This window comes from Scardinius erythrophthalmus, assembly GCF_964197995.2.
Source record: "Scardinius erythrophthalmus genome assembly, chromosome: 10".
NCBI classification, from domain to species: Eukaryota; Metazoa; Chordata; class Actinopteri; order Cypriniformes; family Leuciscidae; genus Scardinius; species Scardinius erythrophthalmus.
In genome coordinates this window covers 18,651,929-18,664,535 of record NC_138230.1, presented here as the reverse complement: position 1 = coordinate 18,664,535, position 12,607 = coordinate 18,651,929, and the positions used below count along the sequence as shown (strand labels likewise).

The 12,607-nt window shown below is 35.6% G+C and overlaps 1 protein-coding gene across 1 annotated transcript; it reads left to right on the top strand.

Annotated features, from left to right (window-relative positions):
- Positions 1–1,246: 1,246 nt before the first annotated feature.
- Positions 1,247–12,077, top strand: LOC308697350 (CKLF-like MARVEL transmembrane domain-containing protein 8; the record flags this gene model as incomplete). Its single annotated transcript, XM_081376532.1, has 5 exons — positions 1,247–1,279; positions 4,650–4,847; positions 11,247–11,414; positions 11,639–11,758; positions 11,997–12,077. The coding sequence occupies 5 exons, from the start codon at positions 1,247–1,249 to the stop codon at positions 12,075–12,077; spliced, it is 600 nt and encodes a 199-aa protein (XP_081232658.1).
- Positions 12,078–12,607: the final 530 nt, after the last annotated feature.

The following is a 12,607-nucleotide window of genomic DNA, read 5'->3' as shown; positions in this document are numbered from 1 at the left end:
CTCTCCGTCTCATTCACTCGGATGTACGTCATTGCTTACTTTGCATGACTACTGGCAGAACCCTTGCAATGTGTTTACAGTCTTTCTGAATTGCTTAAACACATTTCTTGAAACCATCACTCACTTTCTCAAAACCTTAAACACAAAAACAAATTTTCAAGCCACATTCAAATCTGACTCTTCCGGCAAAATCAAACAATTGACTCAAAACCATTTTATCTGTGCTCAAAATCAAACAATGCTTTCAGATCATACACACAGCAAGCCAATTTTAAAACAATACAGATCATTCGTTAGACACTGCATCAAAAAATGGAGAACACAGAATCCAAAGCAAACTAATTATCTTATAGTATTGAATGTCCGTATATTCAGCACTTGCATACTGTCAAAATACAGTGACCCAACTGCAAAAATCAAAAAGATTACAGTAAAAAACTCTAAATGAAAAGCATGTTACAGTAAAGTACACTCAGAAGAGTTGTGCAACCGCAAAATCAAGGTCAGTGAGAGAGATTCATTCTGTTTCTGCATCATGTCTTCATGTTGAGTCCAGCCTGAGGACTTTGTCCGCATTACAGACAATGTCATCTCTGCAGGCAAAGGGAAAAACCTTACTGTAAAGCAGATCCAGCCTTGACAACATTCTTGCTCTTTCTTGTCCTCATCCTCTTCCTCCTCGTCCACCTCCTCTATACTCTACCTCCTCTCCCTTTTATATTGTTTCCATCCATTGTTAGTATCAACATTCAGTGCAACAATTTGAGTCAGTTTTGGCTCTCTGAACTGACTTGTATTATGTACAGTTGGATTGGTCACGTCATTAGAAAGTGTGAACAATTTTGAGTCGTTGTGTGTAAACGATGACAACAGTGTTGTAGTTATGTTTAACTTTTGTCTGCCTGTGTTTAGTGTTTTGAAACATAAGTGCATCACAGTGCGAAATGTGTTTTAGTGAGTGAGAATGTGTTTAGAGTTTTGCAAAAAGAGTGCATGAGATTTGCAAACAGTGTTTTACCTTGAACTTGTTTAATGTTTTACAGAAAGAGTGATTTATTCGACAGATTGGTTTAGGCTGTTGAGAATTTGGTTCAGAGAATGGGATTTAGAGTTTTAGCAATTCAGAAATGGAACTGTAAATGGAATGCACTAAGCCCTTGATTACTTGGAATACAGAATGGATAGGGATAGCTGGAGGATGAAAAAAAAAATTGTTGTGTTCACTGCATACACTATATGTCTTACAATGGGGGAGGAGAGGAATTATAAGTTAGAGCGGGTATGCTGTCCAGGGGTAGGGTGGAGGTGCACCGTCCTTCACCCGGGGATGTGCACATAGCCATATTAATCATAAAGTCATATACTTGATTATTATTGTTATTGTTTGGAGGATTGGGAGGAGAGGAGAGCGGGGGACGAGAGAAAGGGTAAAAGATGTTAAATTATTGAATACCTTAAAACACTCAACACCCCCAAAGGATATATATTTTAAATGATAAGGTCTTTCTTTTCTTTTCTTTTCTTTTCTTTTCTTTTCTTTTCTTTTCTTTTCTTTTCTTTTCTTTTCTTTATTTTTTCTTATATTGTTGTTCATTGTATTTTGTTTTTGTTTGTTTTTTGAGTTATTGAGTTTCTGTATGTATTTCTGCAATGATAGTTAAAAAAAAGGAATATGCAATGAAGCAGATTTATTATATACAATTATTTTCCTTATGAATTTGTTACATACCATTTTATAGGCCTGTATGTGTGGGCTGTTGGGGGAAAATATAAAAAATTGCACAAACAAAAATAAAAACAATACAATAAACTATAACAGTCAGCTTAGCATTATGCGGATAAATGTCAAAATAACTCCAATATCATACACTAGAGTTGTGCAGCTCTCCCTGTTCAGTTCCTTCCCTTGTAGGTTCTCTTATGTTGCTTTGGTTGTTTATCTATAATTATTAATCCTGCGATCTCCTGCATGTTAGTCTGTCCTTTAACGAAGTATGTTTTGTTTAGGACTCTCCTTCATTGTGCGCTCACTATAGCATCGTAACAATTGACTTGTATGGTTAAATAAGTTTTTGAGGCATCTTAAGAATTCATTATTGAGCTTGCTTACGTCAAGTATGACCTTAATGCAGTAATGAGTAATAGAACAATAATCAGACGCAGACCAGCTTTCATTCTTTCTGCTTTGAATGTCAAGACCAGTCCTGATGGATTTATTCTTTCACTGAGGGCCTTCTGTGCAATATGTTTCACATAGGGAGTGTGTTTAGACATGTTTGTGTTAGACCCTCTCTCTCTCTCTCTCTCTCTCTCTCTCTATTTTATATCATAGAGAAAGACTAATTTTCTTACTCTCAGATCCACTCAAAGACGCTAAATCTTTTTCTTTAAATCTTTTCTTCTTTGTTGTCTGAGCACAGGTGGGAGAGGGGCCTGTAAGGACATGACTCTCTGTTTTATGTGGGTAACCTCACACAAACACAGGCTTACTGCACACGGCACATGATTTTTAGTTGTTCTAAACTATTCCTTTGGTGTTCTTTAAACATATAGAGCTCTTCATGCTCGTTGGAGTGAAAAATATCAATGCAGTCTTTGTTAACGTCATCCATGCGCCCACTTGCTTTGTATAAATTGGTTTCATCTGTGAATGTTTCGGTACAGAAGCCTCCAAACCACATAGGCGGCTTCAAAAACTGAATCTCCTATAGCTTTTTCTCTTTCCTCTGTACTCCTCTTTCTGTCTCCATGTCTTCCACACTCATTCCTTTCGGCTGAGTTGTTTTCCCCCTGTTAAACGAGCATTCAGCAGCAGCTCCATCACACACATCCACTTAAAGAAGAAAAAAAAAAAAAGATTAAAATTTTCTCTATGCAAATTTGCGACAGCCACTTATCAATCCAATTTCAGCCAATTAGACTTCTCATTAATCTGCCTTCAAGGCAGCGAAGAGCGCGCAAAAAGGAATATTAAATTTGATACAACAAACACGCACAGAGTATTTGACTGAGTAATGAGTGTGTGTCAGAATAATATGGCTTATGAATCTGAACATTAATGGATTAATACTTTATCTGTGACAGTAGAGAAAAGATATTTTCTGAAAACGATGTCAATCATTAAAACTGCAGATATGCACAGAGAATAAAATAAACCTAAAATTCTCGGGACAGCAGCATGTGTCCAAATTTTTATCTTAATCGTTCTATTTCATCAGAAACGATCTGTAAACAGGGCTTTAAGTGTAAAATACCGAACTTGTCCTTTAAGATCGTTCATAGAACCGTGTGCATTTATTGGGTCCATATTTAAAGTAAAATAACAACACAAAAGGATCTCATTTTGCTAGATTTGGATTTTCATCTCATTGTTTAGACACCAACCTAGGAACCTTAACACAGCTCTAAACATTAAAAATTATAAAATTTTCAATTGCATCAAAAACGTCAAAGCCATGTAAGCAATAGTATATTATTATTAGGCTATCTCTCATACAGTCCATCATTTAAATGTTTAAAGTAAGTTTTTTTTTCTTGTTTTCTTATATTTCTCTTTTTTCTCTTAAGTCTCTTATACTCACCAAGGCTGCATTTACTTGATCAAAATACAGTAAAAACTGTTTTCTATTAAATATCATTCAAAATGTAATTTATTTCTGTGGTGGCAAAGCTAAATTTTCAGCATTCTTACTCCAGTCTTCGGTGTCACATTCTTCAGAAATCATTATAATATGCTCAATATTTCTAATAATTATCAATGTTTAAAACAGTTGAGCTGCTTAATATTTTTGTGGAACTGTGATACCTTTTTTCAGACGACAGTATAGTTTTTTAACACTATAAATGTCTTTACGTTCACTTTCAATCAATTAAATGCATCCTTGCTGAATAAAACTATTTATTTATTTCAAATAATCGTACTGATCCTCAACCGTTGAAAGGTAGTGTATGCATTATACTTTTATATTATGTATATATTGTCTTTTAAAAATATTGTTTTAAAAATTGCACGAGATCTTTTAGACTCTTTAAAATCCTCTCTTTTTTTATTTATTTATTTATGATTTTGTGTCTGTTTCTGTTGGATAGCCTAGCTATTCATTTTGCAGTAGAGCTGTGTCTAAAAAGGTTTCATTTGACCGTGGCTCCATCTAGTGAAAACCCTTATATTGCCCTTATAATTTTCTGCATTAATTATTATGCGAGTCATTATTAATGAATGCACGCGTGCCAATCATTATGACTCACATCAAATATTTTATTTCTAATGGCAGCGGAAATAACTAGGATAACTCTGCGCCCCTTTCTCTTTCTTTTAATAATTTATAATTTCATCTAAATATTGACTTTATTCTTTTGCTGCATCGAACAGTCTGGTTTTTCCTTCAGGAAATGCAATATCTAACCTGGTGGTCAGGTATATTTCTGGAGGAAGTAAACTGTGGTTGTTAAAGATTGGGGTGGTCGGTGGGAGGAGTCTTTTCTGCTGCAACCTCAGAATGCAAATAAACATTTTTGATGGTTTTCAGTGGAGCTATTTATGAAAAGTATATGGACTCGTCATCCTCTGTACCTGGTACTGGCATAAAAAACAGACTACATATTTATCGGATGTTCCGCGACTTTGGCTCGTATACACCTGTACGCAGAAGAAGAAAAAAACATTTTTTTGGAGTGGAGCAGAAAATTTTTGGGTCACATTCATGGCGGAGGATCCAAACTCTCGACCTGTAATAACCACCGCGAGCAGTCCTTACCTGGAATGCGGGAATTCAAGCACAGAGACCCCGTGGTACGACAAAGAGTCCATGCTGCGCGTGCCTAAGTACCTCATCCTTGTTGAAGTTGTAAGTAAACTTTACTATCATGGCTTTAAAACTCGACTCGAACTTTATTAAAACGACTAAAATGGGAAATTGATGAACAAATCAAACAGACTTGTCGGAAAGAATTTGTGCCAGTTTTGAGAGAAACTTACACGGGTTGTCTGTTCTGTTCTCTTACCTTTTTTGCTGTTTCACTGGAATCTGCGCGAGCAGAATAGAGCCATTCATTACGTGCGCTGGACTGCGTGGTTGCTAAGCAACCGAATGTAGGCTATTCTCCTATCCAAAACGAAGTTATGCAGCAGTTATCATAAGCCGTTCATTCAAAGTCGTTCGTGATTTTAGAAATTTTAATATGTTAAACTTTATTATTTTCACTGTGTAATTCACTCACCTTAAAGTGATAGTTCACCCAAAAATGACAATTTTGTCATCATTTAGCCTAACGTTACTCATGTTGTTCCAAACCTGTATGAGTTTCTTTCTTCCGTTGAACACAAAATAAGATATTTTGAAGAATGTTGGTAACCAGACGTATTTTTTCCTACTATATGGAAATTAATGGGTGCTGTCATATGTCTGGTTAACAACATTCTTTAAAATATCTTCTTTTGTGTTCAACAAAAGAGGTTTGGAACAACATGAGGGTGAGTAAATGATTTTTGGGTGAACAACCTAAGGTTCAGGTTGTCAACAATTGGTTGCGTGTTGATTTTAGATTATCACATTAAAGGCAAATGTGCACTGTAAAACGCCTGCCTTTGTATTCAGGAGGAAATAGTAATGACTGAAGGGCTTCTAGCCTACACTGCATGGCTGGCTGTGTAATCTTGTTTAGTTTTTAAAGATATGGACAGCTACTTTGTATGTAGGCCTATAGCCTTGCATATGTGAGCTGCAAAATCCCCATAACAATTTATATGGAGAAATTTTGGGATTTATGTACGTGATCTTTAAGGAGAAGAAGCCTATACAGCTTAATTACAGCCTTCTCTCATTGTGTGTGTGTGTGTGTGGTCGGTGTGAATGTTCCTCTTTCTGTCTCAATGTAGGTAAGATAAGGCTGTTGCTGAGGAAGTGAGATTGTGATAGAGCTATGTATTTAAATGGAATGTATTAATGGCTGGTTGATTTAAATGACCCTATAACCCAGTTTTGAAAAAGTAGTGGCTTCTTCTTTTAAAGTTTAAATTTAATATAGGTTTGCCTCAGCTCATCGAAATATAGGCTTTCTCGTTAGCATACACATTTTTGTTTTAAATATGTGAAGTGATATCTTTAATGACGTAACTTTCTGTTACAGTTTTTCTCGATTGCTTAAACACATTTCTTAAAACTATGCCTCGTATTCTCAAAACTGTAAACACAAATCCATAACGTCTCACCCAATTCCCCAAACATCCTATTTTGAGGTCAAAATGAAGCTCTAGACTCAAAACCATTCACTCTTGCTGAAAAACCAAACTTTGCCCTCAGACAGGACACATAAGCCCTCAAAATCACACACACTACAACATACCCTTACGAAAAAAAGTATACTTCAAGTTCATTTTATGAAGTATACTTGAGTAATGTTCAAGTATATTTTTAAGTATACTTTATGTAGTAAGTATACTAATGTCAATATGTACTAGTAGTAAACTTGTAAGTGTACTATTTTAATTCCGCTTGGGACTAAATTGGCCCACTTGAAGTATATAAAAGTATATGTTTAAGTGTACTATAAGTGTAACAGTAGTAAACTTTAAGTGCACAACTAGTTTAAAATTACGTTTCTCATTTGTACTGCAAGTGAACTTATGAGTATACTAGTAGTTTACTATTTTAATACTTGTAGCAACTTTGAAGTATACTCTCAGTAAACTACTAGTTTAGTAGTTTTATACTACAAGTTTTATTTTAATGTACTCTCAGTAAACTACTAGTTTAGTAGTTTTATACTACAAGCTTTCTTTAAGTGAACTTAACATCATGCTTATAGTTTACCATTTATATATTATTTTTACTCTTTTAGTGTACTCTCAGTAAACTACTAGTGTAGTAGTTTTATACTACAAGTTTACTGAGAGTACACTAAAAGAGTAAAAATAATATATAAATGGTAAACTATAAGTATGATGTTAAGTTCACTTAAAGAAAACTTGTAGTATAAAACTACTAAACTAGTAGTTTACTGAGAGTACACTAAAAGAGTAAAAATAATATATAAATGGTAAACTATAAGCATGATGTTAAGTTCAATTAAAGAAAAATTGTAGTATAAAACTACAAAACTAGTAGTTTTCTTTAAGTGAACTTAACATCATACTTATAGTTTACCATTTATATATTATTTTTACTCTTTTAGTGTACTCTCAGTAAACTACTAGTTTAGTAGTTTTATTCTACAAGTTTTTTTTAAGTGAACTTAACACTATACTTATAGTTTACTATTTATATACAATTTTTGCAGTTGCAGTAGGCCTACAGTATACTACTATGTTCAAATGTTATTTTTTATACTTGAAAAATACCTTTAACTCTACTTTAATTTTAAAAACATTTGATTAGCTTCATGCATCCTTTTTTATCAACACTCGAATGTCAGTAAGTTTCATAAAGAAAGACAACATTTTGTTAAAATGTTGAGAAAATAGTTGAGAAAATCACATTTTTGTCAAAGACTACGCCTTGATCAGATCCAGAACGATGATCAAAACACAGGTGGAGTAGGTCGAGTCCAACACCCCCAAAGCGTCACAGTCGTTTTCTTTTCATGGGTTAGGCCTACGCTTCATTTCATTTGAAAACATTAAAGGTGGTATCAGCGATTTCAGGCCCAAACATAAATGATCACATTCATCTAATATTTCGCTAGCTGCACGCCACATAAGCATGCTGTCAAAAAACCGCGTCTCTCTAGGTAGCCTAGGCTCTGAGATCTGCACACAAAAACAGCTGTTTTCAGTCTGTTTGGCCAAATAATCAAAACTCAAACAAATAGTGTTCCAACCAATCACCGACAGGGGCGGGTGTTGTGAGGTTTTCGCGTGCAGCCGTCATAGGCAACCGTGCACGAGCGCAAAACCTCACAACACCCGCCCCTGTCGATGATTGGTTGGAACACTATTTGTTTTGGTTTTGAGTGATGTTGATACCAACTGTTTTTGTGTGCAGATCTCAGAGCCTAGGCTACCTAGAGAGACGCGGTTTTTTGACAGCATGCTTATGGGGGGTGCAGCTAGCGAAATATTAGATGAATGTGATCATTTATGTTTGGGCCTGAAATCGCTGATACCACCTTTAAGCAGTTTTGATTTGCAAGCTGTTTAATGTTTGATTGATCACATTATTTTACATTTGAGTGAGCAATCTTGGTTCAGCTTCTTCTTCTCCTGTGTTTTGATCCAGAGATTCTGTACTAGAAGATGTGTCATAGCGCCCCTACCGTATAACAGTGAAAACATGGATAGCTGGAAATTTCAGTCAATGGTGGGGAAAAGTTTAATTACAGTTTTTCTGAATTGCTAAGACACATTTCTTGAAACCTGCTCTCCTTTTCTCTAAACTGTGAACACAAAACCCAATTTTCAAGCTACATTCACAAAACCTCTGACTCCTCTTGCAAAACCAAACATTTGACCCAAAACCATTTTAACTTTAATCAAAATCACTCACTACCGTCAAAAAACACACAAAACCAGCTAATGTGCAAACACAACTTAGCAACCATTACACACTACATAAATATATGCAAAACACTGTGGGATAGCGGGAATAATTTTATTCTTGTACTCAGATTTAAGCAAAAAGAAATAAAATAAAGCTTTTACAGTTTTTCTCGATTGCTTAAACACGTTTCTTGAAACTATGCCTCGTATTCTCAAAACTATAAACACAAATCCATAACGTCTCACCCAGTTCCCCAAACATCCTATTTTCAGGTCAAAATGAAGCTCTACACTCAAAACCATTCACTCTTGCTGAAAAACCAAACTTTGCCCTCAGACAGGACACACAAGCCCTCAAAATCACACACACTACAACATAGTCTAAGACACTGGTGCAATAAGCTCAAAACAACATTTCCAAAACTGGTAAGTTATGTTGCTTGTGGTTCCCCCATCACAAACCTTTTCACATTGTAGGGCCCGATATATTGGTCCAATCTGCCGGTCCGCCAATACACGGGGAAGGTTATCACGTGCTCTGTCCTCACTCATGCAGAGTATTGGTTGGTTAAATTTACAATACATTTAGTTATGTATTCTCTCGTTTATTTCATCTGACTCCATAAATGAAAGGGTTTTAATGATATCTGTGGATCATTAATCATGGGTGAATGTTTGACTATTCCGTTTAACTCTTCAATGAAAATAATATCAAAGTCAGTTAGAATAATCAAATGTAACAATTTATTATGTCAGGTAAATGTATCATGCCAATTCCATAATCAATTCAAAGATAATCTATACAAAACATCAAATGCTCTGGAATAGAGAGAAGATGCAAACCCAACATTAAGAAATACGTGAGGCTGAGAGATCTATATCTCTCAGCCTAACGGACCGATCTCAAGTACAGAAAAAGGCCCCGATCTCCCTGCTGTACTCCATTAAATAGCCAGACCTCTTTCACATGTAAACATGTGCTAACAATAGTAAATTTGCATTCGGAGGTACACTGTAGCACCTCTTGGGGGGGGTGTGTGACCATTTGCTTGAGAGATCAACCCCTCCTTGTATGCTAGTTATCCATAAACCTTCAAAAACCTTATTACCTTTTATTTTATCTATCTGGATATGAGATATCTGTACCACTCACTTTGAGACATTTCAAATGACACCAAAAACATAACAGTCAATGATAAACATTCACATTAAACCATATTCTTGTGTGAGTGCTTAGTAGTTTGCGGAAGTGAGGTCGTATGGGGGAGGTCACATGGTAATTAGCCCCTTGTCTCAGGCCAGGGCCTCAACCAGTATTTTCAGTCTTACAACATGATGAACACAAAAGACACAGCCAATGGATACATTGGCACATTTTTATTCATACACAGAAAACACACACACACACACACACACACACAAAAACATTTTTTTTTCCTGTTTTACTCTCTTTTTTTTTTTACACTTTTTTTTTACTCTCTCCTCTAAATTTTGTTTTTTAGATTTACTTACAGTAAGATGTGTGTGACCAACATATGACAGTAAAAGAGCACACACAAACCATATTCTAATATGGAATTCGAATTGTATTGGAATGGTAAAGAGTGTTGGGACGTAACAGGAGGGCCTCCACTCAAGGAGACAATATGATGAACACGTCTAAGTCTAATGTTCCACATATGGTTGAAATACCATCATTTGCCTAGAAAGATAACAAAGGAGTCAAGACTATAAAGGAGAAAGGATGCCTTCACTGTCACTCTCTGTGTCGCTCTGTGACTGTACGACTACTGGCCTTTTCTTGCAAGGAAATACACCTCATCAAAGACTATTGGAAATGTTTGTCTCTTATTCAATGATAGAATTTTGTTTGCCACCACACCTTCCTGAAGGTTCTCGAGGCGATGGTAAAGCGACTCAAATTTGGCCTTACTCGTAGCCGAGTCTCCCTCATAGTCAAACCATTGACAAAGACATGGGCAACTAGAGTGGCTTGAGTTTCATCTGAGACTGCTTGTCTTCTTGTCCTTGCCCTTCCTCCTCCTCCTCCTTAACCCTCCTCCATCTCTTCCTTCATGTCTTTCTGGATCCATTGTTCCAAAACGCAATAAACTGATTCTGGCCCTTTTATATATCTATTGAATGATCTGATTGATGTGTGTTAAATTTTGACTCTTAGTGTTTCCACCTGGATAATTGTGTGCTAACTGAGCTGAAGCTGTGCTGACTTGAGTGAACAATATTGAGTGCTAGTGCTTTCTAAATGACAACGTGGTCTAAGCAATGAGAAATGAAGGGATTTGTGTGTAGAGTTTTGCAGTGACAGTTCAACCAATCTGACTCATGTGTCAAAACAGGGAATAGTGTTCATAGTTTAGTGAAATGGGTGTGCTTTTTGATAAATGGCGTTATGGTTTTGAAATTTTAGTTCAAAAGCCTGGTTATAGTGTTTAAGCAATCGAGAAAAACTGTAAGGTTTTTTTTCTGTCTATTTATTTACTTGTTTGTGTTTCTGTTCATCTGAACAGAAACTACTACAAATTGAGATATTTAACAACAACTAAAATCAAGATATTTCTTATTTTAATTCACACCCTAAACAACAAGGACAACAAAAAAACGTAATCCTTATCCAGTAAATCACAAATTACTGGAAAATCATGGGGCATTCAAATACAGTTATGGACACTGGGGGTTTAAAAAGGTTGAGAACCACTGTCCCACAACCTTTTGTTTTTCCAGAGGATTAAGGAATTCTTCTGTTCTTCAGATTTTGGGCCTGCTGGTATGGGCACTGATTGCAAGCACAGAGTATTTCCACTTTTCCCCATTTGGATGGGTGATGTTTGTGACTGTCTTCTATTGGCTTCTCACCCTCTTCCTCTTGATCATCAACCTGGCCAATGGAAAAATACGTCACATTCCTTGGACTAGAGTGGTGGGTGCACTTCTATACAGTTAGTTGATTCATCTCTACAAAGTTGTGATTAAAAAGGATGCCATGGTGGTATGTGAAAATAGTTCTACATTTTGATTTAGAAAAAAACAAGTCTAAATGTATTATTTTAATGACTTCCAAAAACAACATGGTTTAATGGTTTTGAAAGAACAAAATTGTGCTAATTGTCTCAAATAATTGTAGTTCCGTCCCTGCTCTCTTAGGTTCTCATTTTTAACTGCAGTGCGGCTTTATTGTACACTTCGGCTGCTATTGTTGAGGCAGCTCTGGTCAATCAGGGGGTCAAAGGTCATCATGATTTTAACTGCTGGGCAGCATCAACGGTAATAATCATTTTATTGTTAGATGTGTGCGAGGCTGTAACCAACATAACATTGAGGGGAATATATCAGTGTTCGGCTGGTTTTCAGTAGTTTTAAATTCTTAAGCGATTACACTTGGTCTCCTCAGCCCAGAATATGTGGTTACATTCTTGATCATGTGAAATACATGTTTTTCATTTACTTTGCATAAAATTGTTACAAGTTTTAATGCTTTCCTCTCTTTTTTTCTCTGTTCTAGTTTTTTGCATTCCTAGTATCTCTGAGTTATGCTGGTAGTGCATTCTTCAGTTACAAATCCTGGCACAGAGGAGATGAATAAAATGTGATGGGTAGATTGTAGTTTTTAATCACATTTTTAAAAACATGGCTCATCCTTATATTGTTCAGGAATTGAATAAACTTGAAAAAAAAAATATGGATGATTGTCTTTTTTTATAAAAAATTAAGAAATTAACCTTTTGCTCTGATTTGCAATCAAAATCTAAATACACAGATTTGTCTAATGCACAATATATGTTTTGATATCTTTTTTAACAACTTTTATGGATATTACTTTATATTTTATTAACTTTATTGAATATTGACTGGTTGTGAATGAATAGACATTTAGGCCTGGTTTCACAAACAGGGCTTAGATTAAACCAGGATTAGGCCTTACGCCTTGGTTCAATTTGGACATTTACAGTTTTTCTCGATTGTTTACACACATTTTCTGAAAGCATGCCTCATATTCTCAGAACTCTACACACAAATCCAAAAACACACACACAATGGGCAAAACCCCTCAATTCTCCTGCAAAATGAAACTTTACATTCAAAACAATGTTATTTCTTCTCAAAATGGTATTT